Below are 22,630 nucleotides of genomic sequence, written 5' to 3' on the forward strand. Positions count from 1 at the left end.
CACATACCCATAACCCCACCAAGTGTACTCTGTCTCATAAGTATGGTAGTGACTCAGCAAATTTACACCCACACCCACACCCACCCACCCACCCACCCACACCCACACCCACACCCACCCACCCACCCACCCACACACACACACACACACACACACACACACACACACACACACACACACATAGAGGTAGAGTGAATATAATAAAGCAACTTTTGAAAACAGTACCTGGTCTTTGAGTCCTAAATTGCCAGGCATCACTAGGTCACCAGTTGACATGAAGCCTGTGTGATAAAGTAGTTGTTTCGTAGTAATTAGCAGTAGTAGCCAGTACTGTTATTAATGTATATACACATTCAGTACCAATAGATTATGTGTGTGTGTGTGTGTGTGTGTGTGTGTGTGTGTGTGTGTGTGTGTGTGTGTGTGTGTGTGTGTGTGTGTGTGTGTGCTGATAAGCTATATTGATAATTTATATCATCAGACCTTTCCACTGAGACACATTTTTGACTGTGTGTACTCTCAGAGCAAAGTTTACCAACAATCCTTGACAGCTTTAGGTCCTGCCTTCCACATATATAATTTCTCCCCATACGTTAGAGAACGGTCTTGTTTCACCTCATCATTTATTCTGTGCTTCATGTTGCAATCACAAACGTATTTAATGTTACACTTTCTACTGTCATATCTGGCAAGGAAATTTTGGCAAACGATAGAGAGTACAACTGTGGTCAGTAATAATGCTAATATTTTTGGTTGAACAACTTCAAACCTCTTACACAATTATCTGGTATGTTTATTGAATTTTGAAGACAGCATAACTGGGTTTTAAAGTTACTGTTCACACTAAATATTTGATACTGTAAAGTGTATTCATGGCTATGCCCAAAACTGTACTCTCCACCGACATATCACATGTGCACATCCCATGTAAATATCTGACACCACAGACAATGACTATTGGATTATGCCAGATGATTCTATCTCACGTCAGTAACTTCGGTAAATCTGTTATCATGATGACGCCATATATCACTTGCTCATGACATTTCCTTGTTTGTAATGTTGCTGGACCCTCCCAAAAGCCTGTCCTAGAAATGCTATTGTCACTCAGGTACTAAATTATTTGGTTACTGAAATACTAATGACCCGCTTATCAAACATAAGCCAGACCAACATCCGGCACGCCTACATCGTTATACCATGTGATTTGTTCTCTTTCATAAAGTTAGGTAAGTTTCAAAATTTGGAGAATTCAGTGTTTAACCTTTAAGGATGTGAAGAGAAGATTATAATATGATGGGCTAGTTTTGGAAAGGGGTTGATATCCCTTAGCTTTGCTCTTGCATTCATGGTGTTGAGTATTTAGGTTTTTCTCTAATGTCAACTTCCCATTGGTAAGTTTTCATTAGTTTAAGTTTAGATACTCGTATGGTTTTGCGTTTTGGTGAGATAAGTCTGTCGGTAGTTTGGAGGTAAATCTTAGTAGAAGTTTGTGCAAGTACTGGTGTTAAGGTTAGATGGATAGATAGATAGATAAATAAGTGGATGAATGAAAGACACAGATAATGTTAATGGATGGAGTAGATGAAACTGTGGGTAGTGTCTGAAACAGATTCATGGATGAGCAGATAAATACATAAATAGATTAGATATAAATGCACAGATGAATAGATGAAAGACCAGATACATTAATACATGGGTAGTGGCAGCGTCTGCCAACTCTGGCTCGGATTGCTGTGAAGCCGTGTCAATAAAATATAAGCTTTTTTTTTTTTTTTTTTTTGTACTTTTACCGGACCCTGTATTTTCCCTGAGGGCCCGTCGGAAGCAGTCACTAGACACGCTTGTCATACTCATTCAGACGATAAAGGTTCAGCCTTCCTGGGACATCACGAGTTGTGACAATCATGTAGGGCATTGTCACAAATGCATGATACTTTTTTTTTTTCAGTCTTAAAGACAATTGTGGTATACATGGCGAGAGATGAGAAAGGTGGGTGGTGAACTGAATGACAGAAAGGCAATGATCTATTATGTGTGTGTGTGGATGACAGAATGACAAAGTATGTAATGGAAGCAAGAGCTTACAGAGGTTGGGGGATTGGACTTTCTGACCACCACTTGGTGGTGATGAAAATCAGGGTTCAAGTGCAATGGAGGAATAGAAGGAGGGAAGGACAGGTGGAAGTAGTCCATACAAGGAGGATAGAAAGGTTGCAAAAGGATGGAAAGAATGCAGAATATAAGAGATAAGCGGAGGAGCGATTGGGCAAATATGATTTGGGGCAGATGTGGGAGGTGGAAAGTGTGCGTAAGATATTTACAGAAGAAATCTGTGCAGCATCTGAGGTCGTACGCCGGGTGAAGAGAAGACGAAAGGGGATGCAAGGAACAGCATGGTGGAATGAAGAGGTGAGGCAAGTTGTAGCATAAATGAAGAAAGCATAGCCTATATCGAGTGTTTTGGAAGCTGAGGCATGGAGGAAGCTGAGAAACGGAAGAGAGAGTTATACGTAGGGAGGAAGAGAGGTTAAAAGATTAGAGAGAGTAAGAAGAGAGTGGATGAGGAATTTGTAAGGAATTTGAGTGTACGGTGGGGGGAATGTAAGAAAATGTTCTGGAAGGAGGTAAAGAGAGTTAGACAAGGTGATACAGAAGTTAGTAGGGAGTGAAAGATGAAAATTGTAGATTGATAGTGGTGAAGGGAGAAAAAGTGAGCAGATGGAGAGAACACTTTCAGGAACTGTAGAACATAAAGAATGAAAGTAATGCCAGTATAAGTGGCTGGTGAATGGCTAGGAGAAGGAAGGTGGTGAGAAAGGAGGAAGAGATCAGTAGGAAGGAAGCAGTGGAAGCAATGAAGGTCAAAATGGGGAAATCCCCAGGAATTGATGAAGTGTGTGGAAAAATGATAAAACAATGAGGAGAGATAGTAGTAGAATAGATATGTAAGATGTGCAGATTGGCCTGGGAGAATGGTAGAGTCCTGGAGAATTGGAAGTCAGGTATAATTATTCGCCTGTACAAAGAAAAAGGAGGAGAAGAAGTGTGCAGTAATCACAAAGGCATTTATCTTCTTAGTGAAATAGGCAAAGTATATGGATACTAACTGAAAGAGTTAGGGAAATAACAGAGGAATTAGTGGGAGAAGAACAAGGAGGATTTAGGAAAGGAAGAGGTTGTGCAGAACAGATATGCATCCTTAGGTCTTTAGTGGAAAAGTTTCTAGAGAGGGGAAAGAAGTTGTATGCGGCCATCATGGATTTGAAGAAAGCATATGACAGAGTGGATGGACAAGAACTGTGGAAAATATTAAGAATATATGGAGTAAATGGGAAGTTGTTGAATGCCGTGAAGAGTATGTATGAGAGTAAGAAGGCTCCAGTGTGTGTGGATAATGAACTGAGTGAATTTATTCTATCTGAATATTGGATTGAAACAGGGATGTGTCATGTCTCCATGGTTGCTCAGTCTGTATATGGATGGGGCTATAAAAGAGATACAAGATAGGGCAGTGGATGCTGGAGCGGCCCCAATAAGAGAGGGCAGCATTTGGAAAATTCCTGTATTTTTGTTTCTAGATGATACTGTAGTGATAAGTGAAGACGAAGGGTAACTGCAAGGTGTGGTGAATGAGTTTGGAAGAGCGTGTAAGAAACAGAATCTAAGTGTCAACGTAGGGAAGAGTGAAGTTATGGTCTTCGTGCGAAATGGAGTCACTGAATGCCCAGTGAATTTGCTTGATGAGGATATGGAAAATTTGAGTGCATTTAAGCACCTGGGTAATGTGATGAGTAAGGCTGAAAGTTTGGAGGATGAAATCTTGAAAGGGTACAGCAACGAAGAAATGTGGCCGGTTCTTTGAAAACAGTGATAAGAAAGAGGGAAGTGAGCATGGAAGTAAAAAAGTTGCTGCATGACAGTATTGTGATACCAATTTTAATGTATGGAAGTGAAGCTTGGACCTTGTTAGAATGACACAAGTGAAAAATGAGAGCAGTGAAAATGAGTTATTTGACAGGAGCATGTGAAATTACATGGAGAAACAACTGGCAAATGAAGAAGTGAAGAAGTGTTGTGGTGTGGAAGTAGATGTGATAGAAAGCGTTAGGAGAAATACACTTAGGTGGTTTGGCGATGTAGAGAGGATGGAGAGCGAGAGACTAACGAGGAGACTGTATGCGAGTGAAGTGAAGGGGGAAAGAGGTAAGGGGAGGCCGAGGATGGGATGGATGAGGTTACGGAATGGACTGGAGAGGTATAAGAAAGAGGGGGGTGTGAGCTGGGAACAGGGCAATGAAATGGCTGGGGACAGGGCGCCTTGGAGGTGATTTGTCTGTGGCCATCTCTTACAGGATTAAGGCGTCTAGCAACAGATAGATAGACAGACAATTGCAGTTAGTAGCATGAGTCCACTTTTTTAATCGAACAGATAAAAAATTATACACAGTCTTTTGAATAGTTTCTTGGATTCTGAACATCGCTTCACTGGTTTTCAAAAGACAGTTCACTTTCACTTTATTGTTCACTATTAAATGTAGCAATATTTTCGACCAGAACGGTACTGTCTGGGTCAAATCTTCTCCCAGTATTGTACTACAAATTCTTTATATAAGGCATGTTCCCTCGACAATGGAACATTATCAAAGTCATCTGTGGACAGAAAAATATACCATTTCCTCTCAGTGAAGGAGTAGCAGCCAGGAGAGGAAAGAGAGAACTTTTGTATCTATCAAGAGAAACATACAAAACCTCGCTCACCTTCAGAACAGTAGTCAACAGAGGGAAGTGAGAAGTAAAAGAGTTTAGACAGGCAAATATACATCGGCATCCGTACGTACCAAAGATGCCAAGGCGGTATTGCACCACCACCAGCACCACATCGTGATTCAGAATGAAGTGTGGGTGGTAAGTGTTGGCGCCACCAGAGAAGTATCCGCCTCCGTGGAACCACACCATCACCGGTAGCTTCTGAGGATGGTCCCTTGGTTGTATCTGAGGGTCGCCCCTTGGCTGTATCATGAACACGTCATTAGCACCAAGAATCAGATAACATGGTGTGATGATTCGTTTATTCTTTATATTCAGATGATTTTAATCTGATTAGATTTTTTCTGAACTGAATAAGTTAAGACATAACAAATCACCTCCATACATACTAGGATTAAATAAGGGTGCTTGAACAGAATACCGTATAGCAAGAGAAAATGCGAAGTGCATCAGTTTGGCAAAACAATTAACCCCTCTGTGGCTGCCGGCGTCGAATGACGTTTAGCCATTAAATGGCCGCAGGCTTTGTTTGAGCGCGGCCTATAAAAAACAGCGATAATTTTTGGGAAGTGAACGAAGGTTGTGAATGTCTTCAGACTGACCCACACTACACTCCCGTACACCTCATCAAGCAGTTCGGAGCTTGCTGCTGTGGAGAGTGGATTTTCATTTTTTTAGCTCCAGGCCATGCCTAAACAGGCACAACTACACCCTTATCTCGACCCAGGCAGAAAATATCATCTTTGTCCACTCTTGCAAAACACACACAACCACCTGTCTACGATTATTAATTAACACAGGCACAAACAAAAAGACATGATCATAAGAGAAAAATACATTTTTGTCTTGGTATCTTTACCTATTGCTCAGGTTTGTTGTACTGGTTTGGATAATTCGATCCAGTGTGTAGAAAACTGTGAAAACTTTCGGAAGTGCACAAACTACTGGGACATGAGACTGACCTTCACTTCACGCTCTCACACCTCATTTATCAGTTCAGCACCTGCTGCCGTGACAGGTGGATGTGCGATTTTTTCGCTCGTGGCCATGCCTAAACACACATAGTTACACCCATTATCTTGACCCAGACCAAAAATAAAATCTTTCTCCTCCCTTGCAAAAAACACACAACCACCCTGTTTACTATCTATCTATCTATCTATTGCCAGACGCCTCAATCCCGTTTGGGGTGGCCACAAACAAATCGCCTCCAAGTCGCCCTGTCCCCCGCCATTTCAGTGCCCTGCTCCCAACTCACACCCCCCTCTCTCATATACCTCTCCACCCCATCCCTCCATCTCATCCTCGGCCTCCCCCTCCCTCTTCCCCCCTCCACCTCACTCACATACACTCTCTTCGTCAGTCTTTCACCCTCCATCCTCTCCACATGGCCAAACCACCTCAGTGTGTTCCTCATAACGCTTCCTATCACATACACATCCACACCACAACGCTCTTTTATATCCTCATTCGTCAGCCTGTCTCTCCATGTGACTCCACAGGCTCCTCTTAAATAACTCATTTCCACTGCTCTCACTCTTGACTTGTGTCCTTCCAACAACGTCCAAGCTTCACTTCCGTACGTTAGAGTTGGTATCACAATACTGTCATGTAGTAACTTTTTCACTTCCATGCTCACTTCCCTGTTTCTTATCACTACTTTCAAAGAACCAGCAACCTTTCTTCCCTGCTGTACCGTTTCAAGCACTTCACCCTCCAAACCTCCATCCTTACTCATCACACTACCCAAGTACTTAAACGTACTCACATTTCCAATTCCTCACCATCCAACCTCGCTGTATATTCACTGACTTCACCTCTCTCAAAGACCATCACTTTACTCTTCCCTACATTCACCTTTAGATTCCGTTTCTTACATACTCTCCCAAACTCATCCACCAAGCCTTGCAGCTCCCCTTCGTCTTCACTCAACAACACAGTATCATCTGCAAACAACAGTATAGGGAGTTTCCAAACACTATCCTCTCACACCAGGGCCACTCCAACATCCACTACTCTACCTTGTACCTCTTTTATTACCCCATCCATGTACAGATTGAACAACCATGGAGACATGACACATCCCTGTTTCAACCCAACTTTCAAGGAGAAAAATTCACTTAGCTCACCATCCACACGCACTGCAGCTTTTGCACCATCGTACATACTCTTCACAGCATTCAACAACTTCCCATCTACTCCATATATTCTTAACACTTTCCACAATCCTTGTCTATCCACTCTGTCATATGCTTTCTCCAAATCCATGAAAGCCGCATACAACTTCTTTCCCTTCTCTAGAAACTTTTCCACTAAAGATCTAAGAATGAATATCTGATCTACACAACCTATTCCCTTCCTAAAGCCTCCCTGTTCTTCTCCAACTAATTCCTCTGTTCTTTCTCTAACTCTGTCAATAAGTATCCTACCATACACTTTTCCTATTATACTAAGAAGACAAATGCCCCTATGATTACCACACACTTCTTTTTCCCCTTTTCCTTTGTACAAGGGAATAATTATACCTGACTTCCAATCCTCTGGGACTCTACCTTCCTCCCAGGCCAATCTGCACATCTTCCACATCCATTCTACTACTATCTCTCCCCCATGCTTCAGCATTTCACCACACATTCCATCAATTCCTGGGGCTTTCCCCGATTTAACTTTCTTCATTGCTTCCACAACTTCTATCCTACTGATTTCTTCCTGTCTTCTCACCTCCCTCCCATTCCCCAGCCACTTATACTCGCATTACTTCCATCCTCTATGTTCAACAATTCCTTAAAGTGTTCTCTCCATCTGCTCACTTTTTCTCCCTTCTCCACTAGTAATCTACCATTTTTATCTTTCACTCCCATGCCAACTTCACTTCCACCCTGTCTTACTCTTTTCACCTCTTTCCAAAACATTTTCTTACAGTCCCTCCACTTTACACTCAAATTCCTTCCATATTCCTCATCCACTCTCTTCTTACTCTCTCTTACTAACCTTTTCACCTCTCTCTTTCTTTCTACATATAACTCTCTCTTCCACCTCTCAACTTCTTCCACGCCCCTATTTCTCATCCATTCATTGTATGCTTTCTTTTGAGCCACAGCCTGTCTCACCTCTTCAGTCCACCACGCTGTTCCTTGCACCCCCCTCCGTCTTCTCTTCCTTCCACACACCACATCACATGCTGCAAATATTTCTTCTGTAAATATCCTACACACACCTTCCACGTCTCCCATCTGCTCCAATTCATATTTGCCCAATCGTTCCTCCACTTCTCTCTTATAATCTGCCTTTTTCTCATCCTCTTGTAACCTTTCCACTCTCCTTGCAACTACTCCTTCCTCTCATCTTTCCCTTCTTCTATTCCTCCATTTTACTTGAATTCTAATTCTGGCCACCACCAAGTAGTGGTCAGAAAGTCCACTCCCCCAACCTCTATAAACTCTTGCATCCATTACACATCTTCGCATCCTTTCATCCACACACACATAATCAGTCATTGCCTTCCTTTCATTCAGTTCACCACCCACCCTTCTCATCACTCGCCATGTATACCTGTGGATCAATTTATGCCTGAAGAGCGTATTGGCTATCACCAACCCCCTCCCAGCACAAATGTCCACTAACGTACTCCCATTCTCATCTATCTCAGCAGGCACACCCCACTCACCAACTATTCCATCCACCTTCACATTCCCTACTTTACCATTCATATCACCAATCAAAAACACTCTCTCATTCCTTCCAAACTTTTCCATGCACACGTCTACATTTGTCCAGAACTCTTCTCTCACTCTTCTAGCACGATCTTGCGTTGGCGCATACACACACACACACACACACACACACACACACACAATCGCCAACATTTGTATTCCAACTTTCAACTTTACCCACACAATCCTTGACCCAACTGATCCATACTGTCTTATGCTCCTCTTCCATCTTTTACTCACAACTATACATACTTCTTCCTTTGCCCTCTCATTCTCACCTACTCCTGCACATATACCCCATCCATACTTCCATTCTCTCACACTTTCTCCTCTCCACTTTGTTTACGATTATAAAAAACACAGGCATGAACAAAAAAGACATGAAAATAACAGAAAAATTAATTTTTGTTTGGAATCTTTACCTATTTGCTCGGGATTGATGCACTGTTTTGAATCATTTTACACATTCTTTGCCTTTTACAAGCATAATAGGAAAGTTTTCTGTGTTCACGTGATGTTTTCGTGGGTGGAAAGGACTTCCTTCCTTTCCTGCTAATCAGCTCGTGCGAGGTGCGAATGGCAGGTCGTCTTGGAATTCTGACCGTGTAAAGTATTGGGAAACATCCAGCTGTACCCTTGTTCCTCACCCAGGCAGAAAATATATTTTTCCAGACTCACGACAGACAGACAGCAACATAAATTGCGAAAATACCAAGGTAAAATGATAGAGAAAAGTGAACGTGTTATTACGGAAAAAAATACGTTTTTCCCCAACTGTAAACATACTTCTGCTTTGTCTCAGTTCGTAAAAATTAGACTTATTCATAGTTTTGAAACTGCATTATGATTCTATTTTTTAGTCATGCATGTGGTGTGGGAGTGGCAAGCTGCAACTCAACTCCCCAATTCGTAATCGGATCTGACCCTCCACTTTCATCCCCTGTGGGGGAGCCTAGCCTCGGGGGACGGGCAATTTTCTCATTTAGGACTGAAAATTCAACTCTTTCACTCCCTTTTCCAAGCATGGGCACAACGAAAACGTAAAAAATAACTCGACACTACAGTAAACATATTTTATATCGAAAAGGTGAAAAAATATTCATAATACTTTTTTTTGAGCCAATCCTAACATATTGTGTACTGAAATCATTCGATATCATCAAATCTAGTGTATGCACAACATTTCAGCACCATTCACATTGTTCTGGGGGGTAAAAAGAAGATAACACGTGTGATGTTGCAGCGTGGCAGCACCTCGTTCAGCGATATCGGTTGCCAATATTTCTGCAACTTTTGCGCTCCATTGGAAGCCACAGAATGGGTCTAGGAAGCTGGGATTTGCACTATTAGGTGTATCTGAACTTTCTCTTCAATATGGCAAGAAAAAAAAAATCAATTTTCGAAACTTCAGAGAATGGCCCCAGCATCGGCCTGGGGTACACGTAAAATTCCGGACCCATGGCCATGGAGGGGTTAAAAACCTTCATCCTGAAGGTATTTCCTATGCTAAATAAAGTCTTCTGGATTTAGCCAAAACAAAAACTAAATGTCCATTAGCGCAAATGTTCACATAATGACAGACGTTGCTTCGTCCCTCGGTAAACTGCTGCATTCTACAGTGTACAAGTAAAACGAAATATCAGTGTCTTAGGTATTCCTTCCAAGTGATCGAGTGTAGTTGTTAAAGAAGTTCCGTAATATTCTACAAAATATTTAATCTGAAACTTGAACATCCAGTTTAGCCATTTCTCTACAAAGAATCCACTACATAAAGCCTTTTAAGCTTGGGGTAACCTCAATGTGAGAAGTACTTCGTACAGTAAAATGTATACAAAACCTGTGAGAGGGTCAATAAGTTGGACATGGGATGCTAAATTGCGCCTTTCGTAGAGAATTATGCAAAATACGTCCATGTGTACAGTACTCTTGTATGTTATTTTTATTGCATTAATACCGAAACATTTTCCATTAAACAATGCACAAAAGGTTACTGGAGTGTAATGTACTGAATGAATTATTGATGAAAAAGTACTGTACTGCATAACGAAATCTTCATATTTACATAAAATAAGACCAACCGTTTTACCTTAGGTGTGAAGACATTGAGATAGAGACAGTCTTCACTGCCAAAGTAGTCCCTTTCCTCTGCTTCGCGGATTGTGAGAAATGGTTCGACGCCGAGTTGTAAACAAGGCTCAGGCATCACCGACCCATTTCGCACACCCGACCACTTCTCACCTAGTTCTGGGTCCTGGAACGGGTGGCTCATCATCATCATCATCATGATCATCATCATCAAAGAACAGATACATTGCATGGAATTCGATGAAATTTTGCTATAAGGCCGGAATGAGACTCCCCCTTACAAGTGAAATGAACCTTTAAATTTGACTACATTTGACCATCAACGGATCATCTTCAGGTTACACCAAATATGATATACCATAACTAGCCTAATACTGTGTAATGGTATTGGTATTTAGCAACATTCAAACGCCGAGAAAGCTAAAGTTATATTCTAACATTTTGTCAGAGCATGAATGTCGATAGCCTAATATTATATTAAAAGATAATCAGCTAAGGTGATATTCCAACTCTTTGAAGGGCAATATAACAACATACCAACACTGAAAGTCATATTAGGCAACATTCTAATATCATGGTGCATCATAACTCTTTTTGAAAGGCAATCCTAACAACATTCTAGAACTTTAAGAGGCAAGGTTATCAACATTTTGTCAGCAATCTACGTTCTAGAAACTGCTGTCCGTGGGCTGTAAGTGGTCAAACATGATGACATGGCATACCTTGAAGCGTAGGGGTCCGAGGGGTGGCTTGGCGTAGGGTATGCCGTAGTAGGAGTAGAATATCTTGCCCTTACTCGACTGAGACACCAAGCCAGAGACATACCCTTGTTTGGTCTTCAGAATGGGTGCCTGGGAAGTCACTCCTGTGGCCACCACCATTAACAGGAGCTCCGCCACAAGGATGTCAACCATCATTGTTCCTCCTCTTTGATCAACCTGACAAAAAATAAAAAAATAAAGTCGGTGTGTAGTGCCATAATTCTAAGTATAGTATAAGTTAGTATAAGTTAGTTATTCATAATGTGAGCATGATTCTGATACTGATAGTACTAAGTCAAGTATTGGTGTGAATATGATTAACTTTTATTACATATGAACCAGCTGTTTCCAACAAAGACGTGTAACCATGGAAGTTTTAGTAGGGATTAACAATTGCGTATGTTTTCCTACATACTCTGATCTAGAGATTTACGTGCCAAAGTTAATAGTATTCCCCTTTTGAAACTGTGCAGTGGTGGATTGAGAGTTATCTGAGATATGATTGTTGATGATAGTCCTTAGTACAGCGCAAAATTCATGTTATTGGGGCCATGTCATCAGTCACGTAGGCACATGAACCGGCATGAAAATAAATTGTCCGGATTCCTTATTTATTTGGCATCGTTATGATTAAAGTTCCTGTACGCCTATTACAAAAATTTTAAACATCGTAAGTAGTTTTTCCTACATATGTCGCCAAGAAACCATTTACAACGCTGGGTGGTAACCATATAACCGAATCATACGTGCTCCCTACGTGTCAGCAAGTGGGTTGGTGGAGGGTTAGTGCCCCTAACCGTAAAACAAATAACTCTAAGTCAAATGGCCACCCCTTACGGGATTATGGCGTCTGGCAATAGATAGATAGATAGATGTCGAGTGCAAAAGTATTCTTTGGAGAGCTTAGTAGAAACAATAATATTACAAAGTAATCAGTTAAAGTTTTAGTCGATTCCGGATATTGTGATCGCCTAGTATAAGAGGCGGGAAGACGTGCCAAACAATGAGATCGCTGCTCCTCTCTCCATCGTTCACAGGTTAGTGCCCGAACTCTCCCTCCCTCCCCCCCCCTCTTTCTCTCGTGTAATGAAGTCCTCCTATACGTCCGTGAGTTAAATTGGCGATATTTCCTCTGATCCTACTTGTACAGGATAATGAGATCACTGCTGCTCTCTCCATCGTTCACAGATCGAGCGTTCTAGCCACTGCCTAACCTACCTCACACTAAATCACACCCCTCCCCCTTTCTTAGTTCATGTAATCAAAGTGTATATCGGCTGGTCCATTTGATTACCATCCATGTAATTACTGTATCTAGTCTGTATATGAGTCTTGAGTTATTGTACAAGTTCAGTCTTAAAAGAATATCTTTGGTGGTAATCTTTAGGGTTTCTTCTCGAAGAGTCCGTCAGAGACCTCGGGAATAATGTATCCATGTGTATCAGTATTCTTTCAATATTAATTTAGCTTGTAAAGATTCATTTTTCTGGAGTTATAGATCCTGAGTGATTATATTTTGTTTGCTCTGTCTCATTCATAGTTCGAAGAGTTATCTGTCTTTCGGTTCTTAATGCTCAGTAAATCTTAGGTTAAGTCATTTTGAGTTTAAATTTTGTTATCCTCTAAGGAATGGTACAGACGAGACTGAGTGGCCCACAAAGGGTACTAACATCTATTCTGCTCACGCACTCTCAAAATAAGATCACCCTACCTTATTTCTCATAATCCATAAAACTCTCAAATAAGGTCATGCTACCCTCAATACCCATGATCTCTAAAATTCTGATCGTTACACTGGTGTCTAAAAATTTTCCATCATACACCGGTGGTATTAGAGGTGGTATCTAAAATTTTTTCAGCGTTACACTGGTGGCAAATTCTCCCGTGTTACACGGGTGGCACTAGTGGTGGTAGTCAAAAACTTTCCGGCATTACAGGTGGTGCACTGGACCACGGTAGCTTGGCCCAGGACTGCCATGACTAAAATTGCCCTCTCCTCTTGAATGCTGAGTACTAATTAGAGATTTGCATTCGATTATGATGCTATAAACGAAAAAGTGATTCGCACAAGTGGTAGAGCCAGCTTATTCTATTGTTTGAACAACGAGAAAAAAGCAGCCAAGAGACGAGAATCTCACCCAGGTAGAGACCGACGAACTGTAGTTATCGACTGACTGATTTTCTTGCGCCATAAGCAAGAAAACTTGTATTGTCGCAGTATGTGATAAGAAACAGGGAAGTGAACATGGAAGTGAAAAAGTTATTACATGACAGTATTGTGATAACAACCCTAACATAAGGAAGTGAAGCTTGGACGTTGTTGGAGGGACACAAGTCAAGAGTGAGAGCAGTGGAAATGAGTTATTTGAGAGGAGCCTGTGGAGTCACATGGAGAGACAGACTGACAAATGAGGTTATGAAGGAGCGTTGTGGTGTGGATCTGGATGTGATAGGAAGCGTTAGGAGAAACATATTGAGGCGGTTTGGCCATGTGGAGAGGATGGAGGGTAAGAGACTGACGAGGAGAGTGTATGTGAGTGAGGTGGAGGGGGAGAGAGGCAGGAGAAGGCCAAGAATGAGATGGAGGGATGGAGTGGAGAGGTATATGAGAGAAGGGAGTGTGAATTGCGAGCAGGGCAGTGTAATGGCGGGGGACAAGGTGACGTGGAGGCGATTTGTTTGTGGCCACCCCGTATAAGGGATTAAGGTGTCTGGCAATAGATATATAGATATATTTTTTTTGTTATGCAAGGAACAATGAACCAAATGCCAGGAGCCTGCAAACCGTTCCTACCAAGAAAAAAACAAAAACAATACGAGAGAGCCAAATTCAAGATCAGTTCATTTCGAGATGCCTGGACACACTGCGTTTGAAAGACTGGGGATCATAGGAAGTAGGAAAAACAGACAGTTCCAAGTTGATCTGTTGCATAAATGAAGGACTGAAAGTAACGGTTAACTCTTGCATTAGACAACTGGACAGAAAAGGGATGAGAGTTTATTGCTAGACGGGTGCTACGTGCCCGTCGTAGAGGTGAAGGGATGCAAGCAGACAGTTCAGAGTAGCAGCGACCATTGAAGTAGCGATAGAAGAGAGATAAAGATGCAACAGTGCGGCGAGAAGGCAGAGGTTGAAGGGAGCCATTTAGATGAGGAGAGCTGATGAGATGAAAAGTTTTTGACTCCATCCTATTGAGAAGACCTGCATGTGAGGAGCCTCCCCACATATGAGAGTTGTACTCTACACAGGGACGATTAAAACCCATGTGTAAAGTCAACAACTGTGCAGGGTTAAAGAAGGTACGAAGTCGGCTTAGCACACGTAATCTCTTGGAAGCAGATTTTACGAGCTATATAATCTTTCCAAGTTAAATCCTGAGAAAATGAAACCCCAAGTACGTTTAAGGATGATGCAGGATTAAGCTGGATATTACTAAACATTAGTGGGTACTCCTGTGGAATACTTTGACGGGTTGATAGGTGAAGAAACTGAGTCTTTGATGCATTACAAATAACAAGATTATTTTTACCCCAGTCAGAGATACGAGCCAAGTCAGACATTAGGTGTGCCATAGCCTCATCCCTTGTTTGTTGAAGTAAGTGCTGAGATGGACGTTGCGAGAACCAAATGGAAAGGTGAAAGGTTAATCATCAGTGTACGAGTGGACAGGGTTGGATGTACAGCTTAGAAGGTCATTGATGAATAAAAGGATGAGAGTTGGTGATAGGGCAGAGTCCTGAGGAGCGCCACTATTGATAGATCTGAGAGAAGAAAGCTGGTCATCTATAGCAGCAACTATGGAAAGACCAGAAAGGAAGCTATTGATGAAGGCACAAATAGAAGGATAAAAACAGCAAAAGGGCTATTTGGAAATTAAAAATTTATGCCAGACTCGATCGAAAGCCTTTGAGATGTCAAGTGCAATGGCAAAGCTGTCGCCAAAGTCGCGAAAGGAGGATGACCAGGAGTCTGAAAGGTAGGTGAGAAGATCGCCAGTGGAGCGTCCCTGACGGAACCCATACTGACGATCAGAAAGAAGGGTATGCTAGGAATGATCTATCTACCTATCTATTGCCAGACGTCTCAATCCCGTTTGGGGTGGCCACAAACAAATCGCCTCCACGTCGCCCTGTCCCCCGCCATTTCACTGCCCTGCTCCCAAATCACACCCCCCTCTCTCTCATATACCTCTCCACCCCATCCCTCCATCTCATCCTCGGCCTCCCCCTCCCTCTTCCCCCCTCCACCTCATTCACATACACTCTCTTCGTCAGTCTTTCACTCTCCATCCTCTCCACATGACTAGGAAAGATTCTTTCATATTTTTCTGTTAAGAGTTGTTTTCTCTGTTAAGAGTTGACTCGAAAACTTTTGAGACATATAATGTTAAAGCAATTAGACGATAGTCAGAGGGTTGGGAATGGTCACCTTTCTTTGGGGCTGGCTGAATGAGAGAAAACTTCCATCAAGAAGGGAAGGTACAGGTTGATAGACAAAGGTGAAAATATTTACCTAGGCAGAACGTTAGCACAGAAACACAGTTCTTGAGGACAACAGGAGGGACCCCATCAGGCTCATATGCCTTGTTAGTACTGAGGACAGCGATCGCAGAAAAAACATCAGCTGAAGGAATTTTAATGTCAGCCATGAGAAAGTCAGAGGGGGGAAGAGATGGAGGAACAGCACCAGAATCGTCTTAGTTGGAATTGGAGGAGAAAGTCTGAGCTAACAGTTCTGCTTATCAGCAGAGGAAATAGTCGCAGAGCCATCAGAGTAGAAAAGAGGAGGGAACGATGATGAGGTAAAGTTATTAGAAAGGTTTTTGGCATGGTGCCAGAAGGAGCGGGAAGAATTCGAGTTGCAGAGTTGGGAGCATTTAGTACGGATAAAATTATATTTAGCAGAGCGAAGAATAGACTTAGCATGATTCCGTGCAGAAACATAAAAAAAATGTGATTCATGGGTGGATTGGCTCCTGTACCTTTTATAGGCCCTCTCTTTGTTGTGGACAGCATTAGAACAAGTGTGATTAAATCAAGGCTTTCTTGCATTAGTCAAAGACTATGAGAAAGGAATGTATGCTTCCATGCCCGAGAGAATAACTTCCGTAGTTTGCAAGGGACACTCAGATGGCTCCCGTCCATGGAAGCAATAATCATTCCAATGAAAATCAAAGAAGTACTACATGAGGGCCTCCCAATCAGCAGCTCCAAAGTGCCACAATCAACGTTTCTTTGGAGGGTCCACAGGCCATATTTGAGCGATAGGACAGGTCAAGGTAATAAGGTTGTGATCGGAGAAGTCCAACGGAGAGGAAAGATTAACAGCATAAGCGGAAGGATTGGTTGTAAGGAAGAGGTCAAGTATGTTGAAGCTCTCTCCCAGGTGGTCAGTGATAAGGGTAGGGTGTTGTACAAGCTGCACAAGGTCATTAAGGATAAATAAGATGTAGGCTTGTTCACCAGGTGGATCAGTGAAAGGAGAGGAGAGCCAAAGGTGGCGGTGAACATAGAAATCTCCTAGAACGGAGATTTCAGAGAACGGAGAAATGGACTGGATGCGTTTCATCATAGAAGTAAGATAGTTGAAGAATTTTTCATAGTCAGTAGAATAAAGGAATAAGTAAACAGCACTGATGGATTTAGTCAGAGAATGACATGAAAGCCGAAACCAGAGAGTAATGAATTCAGAAGAATCAAGTTCAGGAACACGAGAGCAAGGTAAGTCGTTGCATAAATGTACACCAACGAGCAAAAGTTCGCCGACAATCTCCGCCATGCATATGTTTCCAAACATAGCTCATAGAGGGCGCAGCTCTCGTCAACCGGAGTAAGGGAGAAGGGAGGAGACTGAGAGGGGGAGGGAGAGGGAGGCAACGAGACTGGGGGAGGGGGAGAGGCAACGAGACGGGGAAGGGGGTGGAGTGGGAGGCAACAAGACAGGGAAGGAAGAGAGCCTGTGGCGATGGTAGATGACACATATATGGTGTTTTATTATTATTATTATTATTACAGCAGGGAAGGAAGGTTGTTGGTACACTGAAAGCAGTGATGAGAAATAGGGAGGTGAGTATGGAAGTTAAGAAGTCACTGCATGATGGTATTGTGATCCCTACCCTGACGTATGGAAGCGAGGCGTGGACCTTGCAAGAAGGGAACAAGTCAAGAGTGAGAGCAGTGGAAATGAGTTACTTGAGAGGAGCATGTGGAGTGACGTGGAGGGACAGGTTGACGAATGAAGAAGTGAAGGAACGTTGTGGGGTAGATGTGGATGTGGTTGAAAAGATTAGGAGAAATACACTGAGGTGGTTTGGACATGTGGAGAGGATGGAGAATGAAAGACTGACTAAGAGGGTGTATGTAGGTGAGGTGGAGGGAGGGAGAGGGAGGGGTAGACCGGGGATGAGGTGGAGGGATGGAGTTGAGAGGTATATGAGGGAGGGGGGGTGAGTTGGGGGGAGGGGAGTCAAATGGTGGGTGACAGAGTGACTTGGAGGCGTTTTGTCTGCGGCCACCCTTTGCGGGATTAGGGCGTCGGGCTATAGATAGATAGATAGATTATTATTATTATTAATATTATTATTATTATTATTATTATTATTAATTATCAATATTATTATTATTATTATTATTAATATTATTATTATTATGTATGAGATAAGAATAAGAGAGAAGGACGTAATCCAGCGTTAGCCCTTAGAAAACGGCTGACATCGTTTGTATTTTTTCCGATAATTCCAGACGATTTTTCTTGTGTGACGGAAGCACTAGTGATGTCCAAAGGCTAAAGGTTTGATTAAGTCTAGCAACCCATAAACATCGGTTTGAATTTGATCCAGACAATCAAAGAGACAGCAGGAATATCCCCATCGCCTAAGGGTTAAGGAAATAAGAAATTAATTTAATGGTGTCAGGTAATGTGAAGGCAGACTGCGAGGTAGAAGGACGTAAACTAAGAGGCAATAGGGGAGAGAGAGAGAGAGAGAGAGAGGGGGGGGAAGAGAGAGAGGGGGGGGAGAGAGAGAGGGGGGGAGGGAGAAGTTAACAAGTGAAACACGTGAAGGGCAATGCCTAGTTTGGTGGTATTTGGGAATCATATAATTACACACTTCAGAAATGGGAGGGTGAAAGATGGCAGAATAATTTTACTGTTGATAGACATTTTGTATAATTGCCACTCCAATTGAAGGGGACTGGTTGATCACTTCGCAGCATGGCTACGCCATTGGTCGCATAGAGATGGTATATATGTGAAATATCAGTAATGTTAAAATACAGCACTGACCCTGGTTTTTCGTCGTCAGAATAATAAAGGTATTACGTTTAATACCTTGCAAAGTTATCATCATAACAGTGTATATATCAGCTTCTTTCATTTCTGGAGTATGTAATTATATGATTCACAAATACTTACCACCAAACTAGGCATTGCCCTTTACATGTTTCACTTGCTAACTTGTTGTTCTGTCTCTGTCTGTGTCTGTGTCTCTGTCTGTCTGTCTGTCTCTGTCTGTCTGTCTGTCTGTCTGTCTCTCTCTCTCTCTCTCTCTCTCTCTCTCTCTCTCTCTCTCTCTCTCTCTCTCTCTCTCTCCCCTCGCCTTTTAGTTTTCGTCGTTCTACCTCGCATTACCGGACACGATTAATGTCTCACTTCCTTAACCCTTACAAGATGGGGATTTTCTTCTGGTCCCCTGTTTGGTCGTCTGGATCAAATTCAAATCGTTGTTTATGGGTTGCTAACCTTTATCAAACCTTTAGCCTTTGGACATCACTAGTGCTTGCGTCAAACAAGAAAAATCATCAACATTAATAATAATAGTAATAATAATAATAATAATAATAATAATAATAGTAATAATAATAATAATAATAATAATAATAATAATAATAATAATAGTAATAATAATAATAATAATAAATTATTATTATTATTATTATTATAATAATATACATCCAATGTGTCATCTACCATCGCCACAGGGTCCCTTCCTCCCCTGTCTTATTGCCTCCCTCTCCGCCTCCCTCCCCCCGTCTTGTTGCCTCCCTCTCCCTCCCCCTGTTCTGGTGGACGAGTGCGGCGCCCTCTATGAGCTATGTTTGGAAACATATGCCTGGCAGGGACTGTCGGCGAACATTTGCTCGTGGGTGTACACAATAGCCACCTTTGGCTTTGAAATGAGTATAGAGAAAGTAGGAGGATACAGAAAGGGGTTTGCTATCAGTCGCCTCAGACAACTGAGTCTCAGTTAAGAAGAGAAGTTGAGGTTTAGAGGAGGAGAGGTGGTGCTCAACAGAGGGAAAGTTAGAGGAAAGGCCGCGAATGTTGCTGAATTGAAGAAGTGAGTCAGATAGTGGTTCCAGGCAGCTCGTTGAGTCGTCACCGGGAGAAGGGCGGATAGTGGGGGCATTAAATGGTCTTCCCCCCCCCTTCCCTGGGGACTCCGAGGTTTGGTTATTAGACGCCATTTTTCTTTTTTTAATTTTAAAAAGAAAGTGTAGTGTGTAATGTACATGTAGTTTGGTGTTGATAGAGAAACTTGCACTGGAGATTATGCTGGCCTATTCTATGTGTTACTGAAGCGGGTATCACACAGGGACCCGCGAACAATTTGTGCAGCACAAAACGGACGTCCAAACTGAGCTTGGACGTCCATACCCTATTACACGGTGGACGTCGACGGCCACCTTCTTCTTCTTTATCGAGTTCACCCCACGCGACTGGGAGGTCACTTCCAACTCCCTAGCAGACGACGTGTTTATCAGCAACAACAATGGACATGAACCAGATTGTGACTTTTGCAATGGGTGCTGCAGTCCTAACCCTGCAGGATGAGGAAGAAGCCTCTGCAAGAAGACAAAGGAGGGGGAGAAGGAGGGCATTGTGGATGAGAGAATGGCTCCCACGGAGTGAAGAAAGCAGCCAGTATAGAAATCTGCACAGTACTGCTTTCTTCCCGAGTATGCCTTTCAAACGTGCGCGGGCCTCTCTTGGAAACAATCAATCCACATTCCATCATAATTACATTTTGGTATACATGAAAAGTTTCTATGACAAACAGAAATAAACGTGCGAGGGCCTCTCTTGTAAACAATCAATCGACATTCCATCATAATTAACACATTTTGGTGTATCTTACAATTTTTTGTGACAAATAGAAATATTACAAGTCGTATGATAAAAGATTATACAAAGTCTACTGACGGTTGAATTAATGATAATATAATATAATATAATACATCAACTGACTACAGAGTTCAAGATAGCAGACGACACACGCTACCTGGCCACAGCTACATGTAATCTCCATAGAGAAGAAGGAGACTACCGAATCGTGGACGTCCACGAATGGGTCAGGCGGCCTTCCATCCGTGGACGTCCATGACCCTCCCGCGGGGGGGAATTTGGACGTCCACGGTCAGTTTGGACGTCCACGAGTCTCCCGTGTGATAGCCCCTTGAAACTCTGAAAAAGTTCAGCAAAGCGGGATGGTCCTGTAGTCAGGCTGCAGGAAGATGACTTTCCTCTCCTGAGGGGAGATTCAGAAGGTCAGAGAGTTGCTGTCTCGAATAACCCCATCAACGCCTGAATTTCCCTCGTATGGATAAAATTAGTCCGGAATCAGCCTGGAGAAATAGCAAGAGTGTGGAGGTTATATGGTTCATAACTGGACGAAAGTTAACACACACACACACACACACACACACACACACACACACACACACACACACACACACACTATAAATCTGCATACATTACAGCCGGACATGAGATCAACTGTGAACTGAACTGAAACTGAATTGGAATTGATGTGCACAGGCACACATTCAAACACCGAGAAAGTTAAAGTGATATTCCAGTATTTTGTCAGAGCATGAATGTTGATAGCCTAACAATTATACTAGCAGACTAAACTGGAACCAATTCGATGATCTGATAGGAATTGATGTTATGCTGGACTTTCTTTTTTATGTGCCCACTTGATTAATCCGATTGAAGCTTTGTTCATCCTGCTTGAAGTTCATAAAGTGGTGTCTTAATATACTCGCTATTTTTCCAACAGGTATACTTTATTTGTATTTATAAATTTTTAATTTTTTAAATTATTTTGAAACATCTTTGCTCTTTTTGCTGGTGTGTTTTTTTTTGTGTCAGAGGTGTGAGATATCATGTACTCATGGATAGCTTTTGTCCTGTTAATATGTATCTAAACCTATTTTCTTTTCAAAAAATTTTTCTCCTTTACTCTTTGGTATGTGAATTGCTTTAATGCAGTAGTGAACCAGTTACTGCAAACCAAAAGGCTCTCTTCCATGAAAATAAAAAAATAAAATAAAAATAAAATTATTGAACTTTAAATAAACAGCTCCTTATCCTCTTATCTTGTAGAGTTCCGGTATGACAGTCAGAAATATAGGACCCTTTCTTCTTTCTTATTTTTAGTCCCACCTTCTTATATAGCATACAGCATGTCGCCTCCCACTTTGTACTGTATAATTATGTGCTGACCCAACTTGTCAAGTGGAAGTCAGTTCCCATGGAAAGTGGATATACTGTATTTGTTTTATCTACAAAATATCGAACACGAATGTTTTTGTGTTTCATTAATCTGCAGAATTAAATATATTCCTGTTACCATTTATATATTATGTACAAATTTTGCTTTGTATGGTTGTTGCTGTTGATCAGCCTTGATCTGTCTGGTCCAGTAGACCTATCAACCGCAGACAAGCAACCGCCGCTGCAGAACCATCGAGCCGTCCCATGCAATGAACCAATGTTCCTTTGTGCTATTGCGAAGCATGGGGAAAATTATGGAAGTTTGGTTACTGGATAGACGCCGGATTTGCGTCTGTCCACCCAGTTAACTAGGTTACTTCAGTAGGCTCCACATTACCCAGTTATGTGGTTATATGGCCAATGCCCAGAGCTGTAGCATCTGAAGTGGAATTAAAAGTGAAAGGTAGGAAAGGGAAAAGTTGGAAGAAAGGAGGACAGTCACAGAAAGAGAATGATAAAGGCGAAGGAAGAAGTAGGCAACACTATAAGACGGGGTGATTGATGGTCACCACCACCTACCACCCAGCTATGTATAATGCTAGTGTTAACTGTTATCATATGAACACTCCTGTTATTGGTGGTGGTACGTTGTGGTGACCATTATACTCTCACTTCATGTAGTACCGACTTCTTCCTTCATCTGTATCTTTTTTTCTTTTTCTTTTTTTTCTTTTTTTTTGTCTTCCTCTCACCCCGTTTCTCCCATTCTTCCTGTTTTTTTTTTTTTTTTTTTTTTTTTTCTC

At 42.0% G+C, this 22,630-nt stretch overlaps 1 protein-coding gene across 1 annotated transcript in view; it reads right to left on the minus strand.

The window, feature by feature from the left end:
* The window catches only part of LOC145391606 (venom carboxylesterase-6-like), a 108,975-nt gene that overhangs the window by 77,795 nt on the left and 8,550 nt on the right, over nucleotides 1-22,630 (minus strand). Inside the window, exons 3-6 of the mRNA XM_080266150.1 lie at nucleotides 11,291-11,506; nucleotides 10,558-10,734; nucleotides 4,842-4,971; nucleotides 226-281 (exon numbers count right to left, since the gene is read on the minus strand). Of these exons, the coding sequence (XP_080122276.1) occupies nucleotides 226-281; nucleotides 4,842-4,971; nucleotides 10,558-10,734; nucleotides 11,291-11,506 (579 nt within the window). The remainder of the gene's footprint in view (nucleotides 1-225; nucleotides 282-4,841; nucleotides 4,972-10,557; nucleotides 10,735-11,290; nucleotides 11,507-22,630) is intronic.

This window comes from Coenobita brevimanus, chromosome 19 (assembly GCF_032717465.1).
Source record: "Coenobita brevimanus isolate Jiangsu-jjx chromosome 19, ASM3271746v2, whole genome shotgun sequence".
NCBI lineage: Eukaryota > Metazoa > Arthropoda > Malacostraca > Decapoda > Coenobitidae > Coenobita > Coenobita brevimanus.